The following is a 14,959-nucleotide window of genomic DNA, read 5'->3' as shown; positions in this document are numbered from 1 at the left end:
CGCTTGGCCTTTTCATCTCCTAATTCACAAAGCCTGGTTGCCGGGCAGCGCATAGAACCCTGGGAAGGGAGCCTGAAAGAGGCCGCAGCGGGTACTTGCGGTGCAGGTGTACCTCTGCTCACGGAGCAGTAGCCCGGGTACTTGTGGATGGTCCGGCTCCTCAAACCCAACTCAAAGGGGCTGCTGCTGGGACCGGGGCGCTCAGAGAAGGAGAGCTGGCTCAGGAGCTCCAGGGGTCAATTCTGCCACACTCATCTCCGGAGACCCTCAGTTCCCCACCTCGGCTGTCCTGGGCCCGGACTCCAGTGAAAGTGTAGCTGGAGTCCTGGCTGTGTTTGTCTGTTTCAGGTAAAGGGCGGTGTGCAGAAAGATTTGCGGAGACCGGGGAGGTGCTCAGGCTGAGAGGGGCTTCGGCTGGAGCCATGTCCCCCATATAGGGCTGTCTTCTATGCCCCCCATTGCATGTGCTTGCCTGTCACCAGAGCAGTTTGAGGCTCACCGTGTAGGAGCAGGCTGCTGGAGAAGGGAGAAGCATTTCTGTGGCTTTCGTCAAGGCCAAAGAGCGTGTAAAATGAAGACACCAGAAAGTGAGCTCTCCCACCCGCCTGGCTCAATGCCTCAAGCGGATGTAAGAAGAATGTCCCCCAGGGAGAGCATGGCAGGAGCTTTTTTTAAGCCTGACACTGTGTTCCCAACCATTGACCAGTCCCTTTGCAGCAAGAAGAAAACAGAAGGAGCCACACACAGAAAACGTCATGGAATATGAGAATTTCCATGTGATGCCAGACCTGTGATCTCTCCAGGTCAGAATTCGCTGATAATAATGATGAACACGGGAGGTGGGGGGAGGATGTTCACTACTGGCCGAGACCCATGCTTTTAACGAATTTTAAAGCAATGTCATTCAACAACCTCATGAGGTTGGAAGAGCTACCAAGAGTGGGGTTTTGTGTTTGTCCCGTAAAGAGTCCTCAAAAATTAGGCACACCCTTTTACCTCTTGCTCTGAGCCTCAACCAGCTCTTTTTCAGTAGCACATTGTTGACTCTTAACAAACTTATGTGCAATAAAGATTGTTGGACTAAGAAAGTCCACTGCCTTCCCTACTGAAAGATGGCAGTGTCCTTGGGCAGGGTACTTTGCTACTCTGGACTCAGTTTCCTCACCTGTGGAAAGAGGGTTGATCGGACAAAACCACTGTTCAACCCTGGCTGTGTATTAGGATCTTCTGAGGGAGTTTAAAAAAATACTAAGGCTTATTCATTAGAAACCTCCATACACCCGCGATACATGAATACATGCCTGTAGAAAATAGTGAAGATTGAGCAAGATCCATGGTCTAGTTAGCTCCGGATAGAGGGTGTGCATTGTTTTGTAACTATAATTTCAAAATAAGGAGTTAAAAAAATCCTAATGCCCAAAGGGATTGTGATTCATTGGTGTGGGGTTTGGACGTCAGCGTTTTTTACAACCTCGTCAGGTGATGGTAACGTGCAGCCAAGGGTTGAGAACTACTGAACTAGGTGATCTCCGTGTCCCTTTCCAGCCCTAAAATATTATCAGCCAAATTAATCTCGACCCCTCTTGAAACTATTTAAATGTTCAACTTGTAGGGGTAATTTTTTTTAAATGCATTACCTGCTATGTGAAAACTTTTTTTTTAATTTGTCCTAAAGTTACCCCTTATTTGATGGACCCAAGCTCTTGCCTGCTTCACTTGCAGGCATTGTTATCCTCTGGCCATATCTTGGAGCGGCCGCTTCTCAACTGATCCCTTCCCGGGATTCCCGCCGCCGGTGGGGCCACCGCACGGGCTGCGACAGCTTCCAGTTTGCCCTGGACCACAAGTTCCTGCAGCTGGTGCCACCAGCACTGCTCAGGTCTCGGCAGAGAGCGCGAATGCTTCCCTTTAAAGTGCCTTCACTTTATCCTCTGTACTTCTACTCAAAGCTCTACGGGGAACCAGATGTCCCGAACAGCTGGGGTTCCTATAGGAATTGTAATGTGGCGGGGTGCATATTCAAGCAATGCTGAATGGGACTGTGCTCCCACAGTCTGAAAGGAAAGGTCCCCCAAATTGGACCTCTCACAGGAAGCCCACTTGAGGATGCTCCCCAATTCTTTAAAAAAATTTTTTTAATGTTTATTTAGTTTTGAGAGAGAGACAGAGAGACAGAGTGTGAGCAGGGAGAGACAGACACACACACAGGATCCGAAGCAGGGTCAGGCTCCCAGCTGTCAGCACAGAGTCTTGAACTCACGAACTGTGAGATCATGACCTGAGCCAAAGTCAGACGCTTAACCGACTGAGCCACCCAGCTGCCCCAGATGCTCCCCAATTCTTAATCTGGATCCTCTGTCCTCTGATGGGTCCTCCTCTCAGAAAATGCCTCCTTCTTTGCACAACCACAATGGAATTCTTACCTTAGCTCCCCTTTAGGGTGACTGTCACCTAGCCACAAATTGGTCTCTCCCTAGGATTCACCACCTCCCCTCATCGGGACAATCCTAGGACTTGAGTAACCGTAGCAGGGCTCCTCTTGAAATCGGGGTGATCCAACCAAGAATTGCACAGGAGGGGAGGGACGTGGTGGGCTCGAAGCTGGGAGGGAACTGGGTGCTCCAGATCCATTCTTGACAGGCTAAGGGTAGATGTCTCCTCTTTCCTCCTGATTATCCAGATGGCAACGAATGGTGCTCTCTCTCTCTCTCTCTCTCTCTCTCTCTCTCTCTCACACACACACACACACACACACACACACTCTTCTACATTTGCCAAGGACCAGCAACATGTTCTCTATCCATTTAATTTAAGCAAGAAAAACTATTTTCTAAGTGGATGCTGATTCCTGCCCTCAATGCATTTGATGCTTAATTATAACGCAGAACTGTGTCCTCTCAGATTTTTTCATCCTTCCAACTCCAAAGTCATGCCCAGAGGCCTATTGGAACCTAAGACATGGGGCCACTTATGCTACCTTTTAAGGCACAAATCCATGTGGCTCTGAAGACCAGAGCTAAAATCCCAGCTCCCAGACCTTAAGGTACCCCAAAGACCAAATCTCCTTCACGCAGGGCATCTCCGTACCTTCATCTGTAAGGGCAGGGGAGGCAGGACAAGAGTCAATTACTTTTTTGAGAAGCCCTTCCGGACGTTGTGCTGGGGTTATTTAGGGTTTGAGGATTTGGAAATGGTGGTGAGTCCATATTTATTTTAATCCATATTGTTCACAACTTTGGCTTTGATTCCGGACTGAATATATGATTTTTAAAACCATTTCCGGGGCGCCTGGGTGGCTCCGTCGGTTAAGTGGCCGACTTCGGCTCAGGTCATGATCTTGCGGTCCGTGAGTTTGAGCCCCGCGTCGGGCTCTGTGCTGACAGCTCAGAGCCTGGAGCCTGCTTCAGATTCTGTGTCTCCCTCTCTCTGACCACCACCTCTCCCCCGTTCATGCTCTGTCTCAAAAATAAATAAACGTTAAAAATTTTTTTTTTGTAAAAAATAAAACCGTTTCCTATCGAAAAGTAGCACCCCCTTCACCCCCTCCTCACCATCCCCTCTTCTCTATATGTTGCTCCCCGACATCCACTTGTAGCTCAGGCCAGCGGCCAGGATGTCACCACGCTGGGCCATCGCTTGAGGCAATAATTACCAAATGGTCACTACCTTCAACTTTGTCTCAGGCTCCAAGGGTTGACCCCAAATTTAAGTTTCCCAAGAATTTGAAAATTAGTCTATGCCTACTCTCCCTGAACTTCTCCCCGTTTTATGTTTTTGAAGTCACATATCCTCTTACCTGTCGACCACATTTTGAGGGCACATGGTCAACCATGCACACAGTAAGTGCTTAATTAATATTTTGTTGGATTAATTGAATGGTTCCGAATAACGAAATTATTCACTCAGTGACTCTCCCATTTATAATCTTATTAAATGCCTCTGTGGTGTGAGAAGAGGGGTACAGATGTACATACAAGAGATCCAGTTCCAAACAGATGATTCCTCCAGGTATAGTGCATGGAAAGTATGCAAAGGGCATTGGACGTTCAGACCTCCTGGGTTGGAGAACTCCTCCTGATGACGGGTTGTGTGACCTTGGACAGGCTAACTCACCTCTCCAAGCTGCACTTCCATTGCTGATAAAAACAAGGACAGTGATAGGATCTGTCTTGTGTTGCTGTTTGAAGATTAAATGAGATGAATGCCCACAGCACTGGATCATAGGAAGGGCTTAATACGTATAAACTATCATTGTGCTGCTAGGTCCCAGAGGAGAACAATTTGGCCATTGAATATGTGAATGTTTTCAAGTGTAGACAGAGGACCGTCTATATCAGATTCCACTTGGGTCCACTTAAAAAATGAAGATCCCTGGGTCCTACCACAGACGTACTGAATCGTGCTTTCTCACGCTGAGACACAGCCTTCTGGATTTTATGCGGCTTCCCAGGCATATGCAGAGGAGAGGCACTCCAGCTTGTCCCCGCGCTGCGGGCAGATGTTTTACCTGCCACTCTAGGGCTCCTGAGATGTTCTGTGTGAGCTGTCCTGCTTAAGAGACCAGGTGGGCAGTGTTCATCCGCTTCTTCGTGTGCCAGGTGACCTGTTGGCCCAAATTTCTGGAAAGATCTTAAAGGCCAGTTTAAGGTGGGGTCATTCATTGTGATGCATAGCAGCTCCGTTAGCCCATGTTTCACATTCTTCATTTTTAATCTCTTTCTAGGCTAGATGTAGGCAAACATGAAGGGACATATGAAGAAAGAATAAGAAGCAAGAGGGGAGGCGAATGCTGTTAGCAAAGCAACAGACACAGAAGGCACAGGCTAGAAGCAGAGAATGAAAAAAAAGAAGAGAATGACATCAGGAAGAGGATATTTTGGTGCCAGCCACTGGCCATCTTCGGGTTCTCTGCTCTTTGTCCCTTGGGGACGGCAGGGGCGAAGTGGGGTGGATCGTAGGCAGGGGCTTTACAGCGTCAGAGCAGATGTTTGTTAACAACAGGCCAGTGTCAGTTCAGTGTGAAACTATTAAAAATTTAGTTTTATTGGCATCTCAGAAAGGCAGCAATTGTTCTATTTCCCTGGCACAACGCTCCCACGAGGCAGGTTGCAACTTGCCGTGTTTGCCCAAGCCTCAGCGGAGTGCCCAGGGAGGCGACAACTAGGCACGTCATTTTGAAAGCCTATCTGCCTCCCGATAGGAAAAGGCCCCCTGAGGTGGGGGTTTGTCAGCTTCTTCTCAGTCCCCAGAGGAGGGGCCTCCGGCAGCTCTTGGGCTTGGCATCTTTATGTCTGTGGACAGTCAGCCCTTCTGGAGAGCTCTGACTAGCTGTGTGGAGGCACACCTGTGCTTGTATGAGGAAGTCGAGGTTAACGGGGGACGATTTCACAGGTTCCCCAGCAGCCTTTCACAAACGACGGCTCAAACTCTTCACCACCGGAGAGTGCGTAAAAAGCACAGCTTTGGTGTTCTTCAGACCCAAGCCTGGGTGCTCACTGGCTGGGTGACATTGGGTGGGTGACGTGACTTCTCTGACTCTCAGACTGTTCATTCTGCTATCAGTATTGCTGTGAAGATTAAGTGAGAGGATGTGTGAGGAAACCCTCAGGCAATTCTGGCACACAGGAAGGGTTTGCAAAATGGTAGCCGTGGCCACTGCCAATGGTATGAATGTCGGTGCCATTGTGCAGAAACTTGGGACGTGGAAAACGCCCCTCCAGGCTTCATTGCAGGGATTAAGTCCTGTGATTTAATGCCCTCGGTGAACAGGATTGAACAGTAGAGTGTAGCGTAGGTAGCTTAAGTAACTGCCCTTCACCTTGAAGGATGGTTGGGCTTGTTCAAGTAGATTAATCAGAGGAAGTCGACTCTGAATTTCAGTTGTAAACAACACGGTCAATCCTATCAACCAATGTGTAGAAACAAATGGCACAATGCGTATTTAAGGACTTAATGAAGACACTTGGAAATACAAGATAACGACCACTTCCAAGCTTTGTGGTACATCAACAGCATGGCGGCTCTCAGGAGAAAAAAAATCAAGTATTTGCCCTTAAAGTTTACAAAACAACATTTTGGGAATGAAGAATTATCTACAGGTTAATATTGCTGTAGTTAAGATGTGCCTTTTGGGCATATTAACATTTCATTGACGAATGTTGGATAGGAGAAGCTAATGATTCATAAATGTCTTTCTCTGATGTTGCCTTAAGACGTACACCCTCATTTGGAGGTGAGGCTGCCCCTCCTTTTCAACCACCACAGCTGTGTCTACCCTCCACCCCCATGGGAGCCAAGGCATCTGGCCACATTAAAATAATTTTAGGGGCACCTGGGTGGCTCAGTTGGTTAGGCGTCCAACTCTTGGTTTTGGCTCAGGTCATGATCTTGTGGTTTCGTAAGTTTGAGCCCCGCGAGGGGCTCTGTGCTGGCACCAAGGAGCCTGCTTGGGATTCTCTGTCTTCCTCTCTCTCTGCCTCTCCCCTGCTGGCACTTTGACTCTCTCAAAATAAAATAAAATAAAATAAAATAAAATAAAATAAAATAATTTTAAATTCATGAATAAGCGAGCTCAAACTATTGAAGACTAATTGGTGATTTACCAGAATTAATTGTTATTATTCAAACCAGCTGGAAACTGCTACTGGAGAATTAAAAATATGTGAGCCAATTTTTAATAATACAAAATTTATTAGTAAAAAAAAATTAGAATTTGTTCATTACATAGAAAAGTAACACAGCTGAACATTCCCTACAAAAATGTTAACCGTAAGCACATAGAATAGGAGTGACACAGTGATCAGGTCTGAGGACTTCCTATTAATGCCTCGTGAGCCTCGGAAAATCGAAAATGGTGACGTGCAAACTGGGCTTGTGACGTTTTGTCAATGGGTTGGATATTTCGAGTTGTCATTTGGGGCGGCCGAAAAACAGATATGTGTACCGTGTTCCGAATTACCGTAACTGCCATTAACTATAGCAGATGTCACAGTCTGTCCCCCTCTTATAGAAATCACTGGTGGCCGCTGCAGAGGGGGCAAAGTTCACGTAGTCTGAGCTGGGGTAGGACAAGTACTCCGATGCCCTGATGGTGTCCAAGTGTTCTGCCTCACACGACGCACAGTAGCAGACGGAGGTGCCGGCCGAGGAGAAGCAGTCGTACTGGGCGTCCGGGGGCAGGTGGGCATAGGAGTAGTCTTCGGAGGGGAAGCCACAGTTCCTGGTGTCCAGAGAAGGGGGCGAATTGTAATTCTCTGGGGCATATGACGGTAGCTGAGCCGGCGAGTAACTGTAGTCTAAGGAACCGGAGAGAGTGGAGGAATCAGAAGGCGATCCCGGGGTCTAGAGAAAACCAAGGAACAAAGAGCTTGATACTTTAGACGGGATTAAAAGAGCTGCATGGAGTGGATTTAGTAACTCAGAGTAAGAACACTGGGGGAAAGAAATACAACACAACACCCAACCTAACCCAAGTGTGCAGGAGTAATTTAATTTGCAGACTGCATGAGTTCACGACACCCTATTCTGTATTTGCCTATTTCTTCCCCAACAATAAATTGCCTTGCTTCACTGGCCTCCTTTGTTGTGAACCATACTTTAGAGGATGCTTTGTTCTTAAACCACAAAATCCCATTGTGCGTCAAGTCACCTGCACGTCAAATCTTGCCGTGTGCCCCGATATAAGCCGCAGGTGGCACCTGGGATGTTCCTCCACACCCTTGACTGTGGACAGACAAGTGAGCGTGCACAGGCAGAAGTGAGATCTTCAACAAGCCAGTGTCTGGGAGACTCCAAGACGTGACTCACAGTCACTACAGTCTTGTCCCCAGAGGAGAAAGATACCTTCTGCTTTCTCATAAGCAGGGCTACGGTTATTACCGAGAAAGCCTTCTTTGGAAGCCAGAAGTGAACTGGATGACTGGGGCCCTGTATGCATATTCCGTGGAGTTAATTTCCTAGACCCTGAAAATTTAGTCTGCTACATTTTGACAAACCAAAAGAAAAAAAAGTATTTGCATTAAAAAAAAAAAACAACCTTACTTTTTATGGTTTTAAAAAACTGTATGAGTATCTAAAAGACATCTCAAACAATTGGTATCTATTAATGGCAACCTTACTCCATTGTAAATGGTACCATATTTTCCAACATTTGAGGTTCATGAAGAATAGACTGTCCAAATTCTTAGAAGGATTAAGGCTTCTTTTTCACTAGCCATCTCAGACCTAAATGAGTTCTTGTGCCTACACCAGACCAAAACAGGCACTTAGGAGAGCCAATTCAGCGTCAAAAATGAAACAAAAACCCGTTACCGGAATGAATGCCAGTTTCATACTGTGTAGATGCAGCCTTAATTCCATTTTCAAGAACTCAAAATCAAAAATCCAAGGACTGCTGTTTAAATCAATGATTTCCAGTTAATAGATGTCTTAACTACAGTTTTTAAACATTAAATGAACACTGTCAGGAAACCTCTTTTTACTGCCACCCACCACTTACTTGGGCATGGCCAACTTGGGAAATCACGATTCCGCGTGTATCCAAAGCTTTGCCCCCTGCGATGTGTGGTTATTTTGACCCCCACTGAATTTTAACTGGTTCTCTGCTTGTTTCCTGGATGATTTCCTTGTTGATAGTGTGATTTCTCACGAGATGATGCAAACTCTCTTACAAAGCATTACCACCCCAGAGTAAGCAACAGTCAGGTTTTGTAAAGAACCGAGATAAATTACCAGGCTCTGGCTAATGCAGAAAGGGGCGGCTTGGAAGCTGTCAGGGAAATAGTGTGGAGCACTTTGCGCGGAAGTGAGCGAAGGGTCCAGGTGTGTCTCTGTCTGAAGGTAGGAATCAAAGATCTGGTTGAGGCAGCTTGTGTTTTCCTCACAAGAAACACAACTGGAAAATTCTCGGGGTTGAAAATAACTGGGTGTGGAAGAAACCGGTTCAGGCTCAAAACACAGCCCTAGAAGAGAAAGGAATAAGCTTTTTGTTGTTGTTGTTGTTGTTGTTGCTGTTGCTGTTGTTGTTGTTTAAAAATTGCCCTTACAACTTTGAATAGAATTCTCTCCTATATTCTGAATATTTATCATGTGTGGGGGGAGGGGCAGGGGGGCTTAAGAAGTTCTAGAAAAGTAAATAGGCAGGCAATTTGGATTTTTTTTTTTTAGTTGCCTTAGTGAATTCAAATCTCAATGGAATAAATCTGGTTAATTATGTGGAAAGAGGCTGTAAATGTGGCCAGGGCACAAAATAAAACAATGACAATCCAACCTGAGTCCAACTGTCATAGTCAAATAATGGCTCAAGGCTCTGCTTTCTTGGACTATAAGGCATCAACATCCCATTTGCAGTTCAACTTCACCTCTCAGAAGTGACATACAGAATTGCATGAGGCTTTAAGAAAACTTCTGATGCCATGGGAAACAATTCTCTTGATTTTGTGTTGCTGCCTTTCTAAACTTTCACACTTACTCAGTAACTTAAATTTTGAGGAGTGATACAAATAGCCACGCAAATAATACAAATAGATACCAAGAACGTAAAGTGAATTAGTGGTATTTGTTACGAGTTACAAAAAGCAAAAATGTTTTCTTAGTAGCCATGTTAACGCGATAACAGAATTAAAATAAGTTGCCAGCTACCAAACAAGAATAATTCTGAGAACAGGGCTCCTCTTCTGTGTTTTTTATTAATAGGCTCGATTTTGATTGCAATCTTTCAATGCTCAAGGAAGATAGGTTTAGACTGTGTTCACCAGAGGACAACAGAACCCTGGATTTTCGGAAGTCTCACGGTTCCTGCAGGCTAAGCTACAGTGGCCCCTTCAGTAGGGTGCTAGCTGTTGGATGGCATAGGTAGTGCAGTTGTTCGTGTTGGGCTGAGAAAGCATATTCTGGAACCTGAGGGGGTCCTGCATTCAGCAGTAAGTACACTGAAAAGGATAACAGGTTCCTGAAAACAATGCTGATCTGAGTTTAGTTCCTTGGAGATTGAAGGAGGTGGAATAAAGGTGGAGATAGACTCTTGGGACAGAGCAGGAAGCAGAGAATAGACGTCTCAGAAATGAGGACGAAAGCGTGCCCTTGTTCCCTTGCTGGGCTTGCATCTGGAGGCACGATGCGATTGGTCGGATTCCAATTAAATGGTGGTGCCTCTCTTAACCCCTGAATCAAGCACCTGAAAGGCTTTCGAGAGGGACTTTTGGGAGAGGTTTTGAGGGAACCGCAATGCTGGCTGTACTGACCTGTAGAAGATGGTAGGACTTGGTCTGAAAGACGGACGCTGTTGCCTCCGGACGGCTGCCAAAGCAAGAACGTGACCACAGAGCAGAGTGAAATCAAAGTGCTATGAGGGGAGAGCTAAGACATTGTCACATGAACTTTGTTGCCTTCTCCTCTAAGGTAAGCCAGATTCTTTCTTCTAGAAGACAGTGGCTGTCGTTACATATGACCAATGTTACATTTTGTTTAGACTCAGTTTTTGTTTGCTTTTTTTTTAATATCAGATTCTCCCACTTAAATTTTAAAGGTTAATTTCAGTAAAAGTGAATGTCAATGATTTTCATATTACAGAGAAATGGAACAGTTTGAGACTGCTCGGCAAAGAGCTTTTCTATTAAACTATTTAATTTAAAATGAATAAGACCTAACCTTATTTAGCCCCAACTATCTATGACTTCATCCATCATCTTCTTCAAAATTTTCATATACTCTCTGGCTGCTTAGCCTTAGGAGTTTTGTGTTTTTTTCCCCCCCAAAAGCACGCAATTCCTAACTTTGCTCATCCTGGGTTAGCTGAAAATATTCCCATGTGCTTACTAGCTATGAAATAGTAAAATAGAAAATATTTTCTTAAATCTGTAGTCAGTGAGCTGAAGCCTATCTGCCCTCTAGGTCACGGTCAGTAAGTATTTAAACTCTTTGTATGTTCTGTACTCCTTTCTATAAGAATTGCTTTTTTCACGACTATATCTAAATGCTTGAAGTTTATGAGATTATTCCTTTTGAACGGATCATTGTATTGAGCAATGTAGGATTTTCTTTTCCTTTCTTTTTTTTCTTTTTCTTTTTCCTTCTCTTTCTTTCTTTCTTTCCTTTTTTTTTTTTTTTAAGGTTTCAGATGGTGGCTTTAAAGTTTAAAGGGACCAGCATTGCTCTGTGATTCTGCACTGGGAAGCCTCGCTCACCACACCTCTCTCTCGGATTACAGGGTATACTTACTCCCATGCACCATGTCACCCAGAGACTGCACACTCAGCCACCGCTGAAACAGGAGGTGGTGTTAATTTTGAAAATGATCCATGCTGTAATGTCATGAACCAGGAAGCTGGACTCCTTCACTAGCTCTTTATGCAAATATTTGACTGCAGCTTGAGCTGAAGCACTTGGAAGGAGTGGGTTTTAAAAAATCTGCTTCATTGTGGAGCTCTCCTTAACCCCTTTCCTCCCCGGGAATGGGAACGGTCTGTTTGTCCGCCTGCCCACATTATCTCCCTCAGGTATGTTTACAATCTCCTACTCGATGTTATCTTTCTGGTCATGGGTTCCCTTTCTACTTTGCTCTAGGAATACAAAGACAGACACCGTTCTCTTCAATTTCAAACAGCACAAAAAGCCACAATCTACAATTTATGAAAACACATCGAGGCTGTTTAAAAAAAAAGTTAATGGTTGAAAAGGGTAAAATATCTCTTTTGATAAATACTAACTCAAGTTTCCCTTTCTCCTAAAGGTAAAAGGTGTGTGTGTGTGTGTGTGTAGGGTTGTTTGTAAACTGACCTGGCCGAAATAAGTTTGTTTTTTTTTAATCCAGTTCAGAAATCTGGCATAAACACACTTCTCCTGGCACCCTGTTTGTGACCTGACATCTGCCTCAATCTATAACTTCCACTCACGATTGCTTTCTTAAAATGTCAAACTGTGGCCACTATTCTGACTTTATAACAAATTACGATAAATTTCTTCCTGCTTTGTATATTTGATAAAATTAACTCTGTTCTTGGCTCGAAGCTTCCCAGAGGCGTCCTTTCACTGGAGATCATCTCTGCTAAACTAAAGAGTCTACACCGGGAAGCAGGCATACACTGTCCCTTGAGTACACCCTCACAGCTTTCCTAGAATCCCAGATCCTCCTGCTGGCTCCCAGTGAGGGCTTTTAATCTGGCTCTCATAATGGAATCATCTGTGTGCTACTTCTCCGTGCCCGTGAGGGCATGGGTCGATATACTCTTCCAGGAAGTGAAGGAGAGCAGGCTTCGCTGTGCATGTTCCTGCAAGGCAGTGGTTCAGAAGTACGGCTTTATTATTTCTCAGGGGTGGTGGCGGTGATTCAGAAAAACTTAGACAAATCAAACAGCTCCAGGAAACAGATACTGGTCAGATACACAAGCGAAATGTTCTACCCTTGCTTTCATTCCCGCAACCAGCTAACGGGCACAGAAGCCAAACCTGCCTGTAGGAGGCCAGCCTTACAATAAAATCACCGTGCCGAAAGGGGGTTTCTCTGGGTGCATCGAAGCAGAATTCTACCATGCCCCCCAAACTCCTTAATGAAAGATTATATTTTGTTGTGAACATCCTGATGAGTTTCTTTTCCTTTCACAACCAGAAGCATTTCCCAGTTCCCGTGTTCCTGTTTTTGTTAATTTTATAACCATCTCTGAACTGAAGGAATCGAGAGCTGAGGCTACCAGATTCCTGCTCAGCGCAGCTGGACATGTGGAAGGGTAAATTTAGGGAGCCAATAGGTGGGAAGGTTTTTTGCTTTTTATATGGAGAGTAAGAAGACATGGGTCCTGTTTTTTAGCTCTGCCTGTAGTAACTGTAAGACTCTGAACATTAGCTGTAACAGAGGCATGGAGATCCTGATTTATTTACCCCACCCGGTTGTTACAAGAACTAAATGAAATAATGAGTGCGCAAAAGTGCTTTCTTTTTAACCACTGTAACCCGCCCCCCCCCCCCCCCCGCGCCCCGCCACAAATGGAAGGAAGCTTCATTGTGTTAGCTAAAATCCTGTACGTGGAGGTACTAACCTCTCCAGTAAATGTAAATTTTGCTGTGCAGGTTGTATCACGGCAGGCCCACACCTGAACTCTAAACTCTGAGCAAAGGGAGTGAATGGACATTACTGGATGGCCGGCTTTCAATTCTTGGCTATAATTTTATTTTAGTTGCTTTTTGCAAATAATAATAACGACAGCTAACATTTATTGAGCACTTGCTAAATGAACATACTCTTTCATTTCAAATAAAGTGCTTTATTATATGCTTTATAACTCATTCAGCCCTCATTAAATTCTATTATCTCCGGCTTAAAGATCTGCTCAAGGATACGCTTGCACCACGGAGGTTCTGAACCCAGCCTACTGGTTCTAGAACCCATGCTCACCACTTCCATATCGCTTGCCTCTTCCCACAAAGGGCCATTTCAGGAAGTCGTGCATTGCACACAAAGAGCACCAGGCTCAAAAAGCATCGTGGGGAGGATGCCAAAAAGCTGGGGACGGGACCAACCCTAACGCTGACAATGTGGGCCCATCTGTCATATCCCACACGCACACCCAAAGCAACCCACAAGCGATTGTATGACCAAGGGCTTTCAGCAATGAATGGCCCTACGGTGGAGGATAACCCCACCTAATTTATTGGGTTCTGCTGCTGCCCTGAGCACTCCTAGCAATACTATCTGCTTTGGAAAGTATATAAAGTGGCTGGGTACCCTTACGCCTGCCTCATATCACCTCATGATAACCTGGAAGTGCTTAAGGCTTTACTACATATTAAGGAGGAGGTTCTCTACCCCAAGCTGTCTCTTCTGCAGATACATGGCCCGTTTGTGTTGGGAACTTTCTGTGCCTGGTGATTTACAGATAAATGACCTTAGAAGCTGGGTTTCGTAAGAATGAGAAGCAGGGGGCATGTCCACAGAGATTCTCTCCTTGAAGGGCTCCCTAAAGGAAATGAGTTTCTGGGAGAGATTTTCTCTCCATGTGTGAGGGCACATACAACTGTCTTCCTACCCGAATAACCACCGACTTACCTGCTGGCTGCTACTGTCCCTGCACCAGGTCAACAAGCCCTTTGTATTCAACTGTGGCCAGTGAGGGATGGGCTCCCCTGAATCCTGAGCCCCACGACATGCCCCAGCTGTGTGTTGTGGCTTCCTGTGCTGAGCTGGGAAGAAGCTGGGCACAGAAGTTATAAAAGGCAGCTTTGGAAGGCCAGGTCTGGGGTTGGTGGCCGAGCTTAGGGTGGCCTCCCACATCTTTCCAGACACAGGGTTAAGTGAGGCCGAGCACTAGGTGGGGAGTAGGTGAGGGGTGATGCTTACGGTTCCCCCGGAGGCTGCCTGGTGCGCCCTTCTCTGCTGCAGCAACTCCTTCACCGTTATCTTCACCCGGACACCTTGATACACCTTCGGTTTTTCTGGGGAAAGGCGACTGAGTCAGTGGTCAAATGTGAGGTTTGGGTGTAGACAGGGGTCGGGGGCAGGGGGTCCTCTTATAGACTATGACACCGGAGGCCAGGTTTCTAGGTTCCAAGAATGCAAAGAGAATGCTACAAGACAGGTGGGAAGGGACCCCAAAAGTCTCCGACCTGAGAGGATGAGGAGGAGCTGGGCAGGTTTCGGGGTCCCCAGTGGAAACAGAATCTATGGGAATCTGTGGGGCCACCCACGCCAGGCTGGGCCCTATCTCTAGGCCAGTAGCACACAGGCGTTTCTGCTCAGGAATGCGGACAGCAGTCTAGGGAAGCTCACCACCTTGGCTAAAATAGGGGGACCTCGGGCTCTGGGCCCAGCCTGCCGCCGGGGAGAGGGTATTGCGGGCCTGGGAGGGGCCCGATGGCCAGAGCAGGGACGGCTGCTCTGATCTGGAGCCGGGGACCCAGCCCACTCCCCTGTGATGCTGTGCGGAAGCTCTGAGTCCCTATCTTCTCCATCAGGCCAAACGCGGCTTCT

General features: G+C 46.1%; 1 protein-coding gene and 1 long non-coding RNA gene across 2 annotated transcripts; one reads left to right on the top strand and one right to left on the bottom strand.

The window, feature by feature from the left end:
- The first annotated feature begins 79 nt into the window (after window positions 1-79).
- On the top strand, window positions 80-5,026 carry LOC122231062. Its single transcript, XR_006208177.1, has 3 exons — window positions 80-803; window positions 1,723-1,879; window positions 4,724-5,026. It is a non-coding gene; the product is annotated as an uncharacterized LOC122231062 (long non-coding RNA).
- A 1,717-nt stretch (window positions 5,027-6,743) lies between these two features.
- COLCA2 (colorectal cancer associated 2) lies at window positions 6,744-11,384 on the bottom strand. Its single transcript, XM_015542602.2, has 4 exons — window positions 11,218-11,384; window positions 10,242-10,296; window positions 8,731-8,960; window positions 6,744-7,341 (listed from the first exon to the last, which is right to left on the bottom strand). Exons 1-4 carry the CDS (start codon window positions 11,221-11,223, stop codon window positions 6,970-6,972), a joined length of 663 nt encoding a protein of 220 aa, XP_015398088.2. The 5' UTR covers window positions 11,224-11,384; the 3' UTR covers window positions 6,744-6,969.
- Window positions 11,385-14,959: the final 3,575 nt, after the last annotated feature.

Source organism: Panthera tigris, chromosome D1 (genome assembly GCF_018350195.1).
Source record: "Panthera tigris isolate Pti1 chromosome D1, P.tigris_Pti1_mat1.1, whole genome shotgun sequence".
Lineage (NCBI taxonomy): Eukaryota > Metazoa > Chordata > Mammalia > Carnivora > Felidae > Panthera > Panthera tigris.
Note: the sequence above shows the minus strand (reverse complement) of the source record. Positions and strands in the feature narration are given on the sequence as shown.

Coding starts and splice junctions, on each gene's coding strand:
- COLCA2 (XM_015542602.2), bottom strand. Junction 8,961..10,241: donor AGTCCTACCATCTTCTACAG/GTCAGTACAGCC, acceptor TTTCTCTTCTAG/GGCTGTGTTTTGAGCCTGAA. Junction 7,342..8,730: donor TCTGCATTAGCCAGAGCCTG/GTAATTTATCTC, acceptor GGTTTTCTCTAG/ACCCCGGGATCGCCTTCTGA.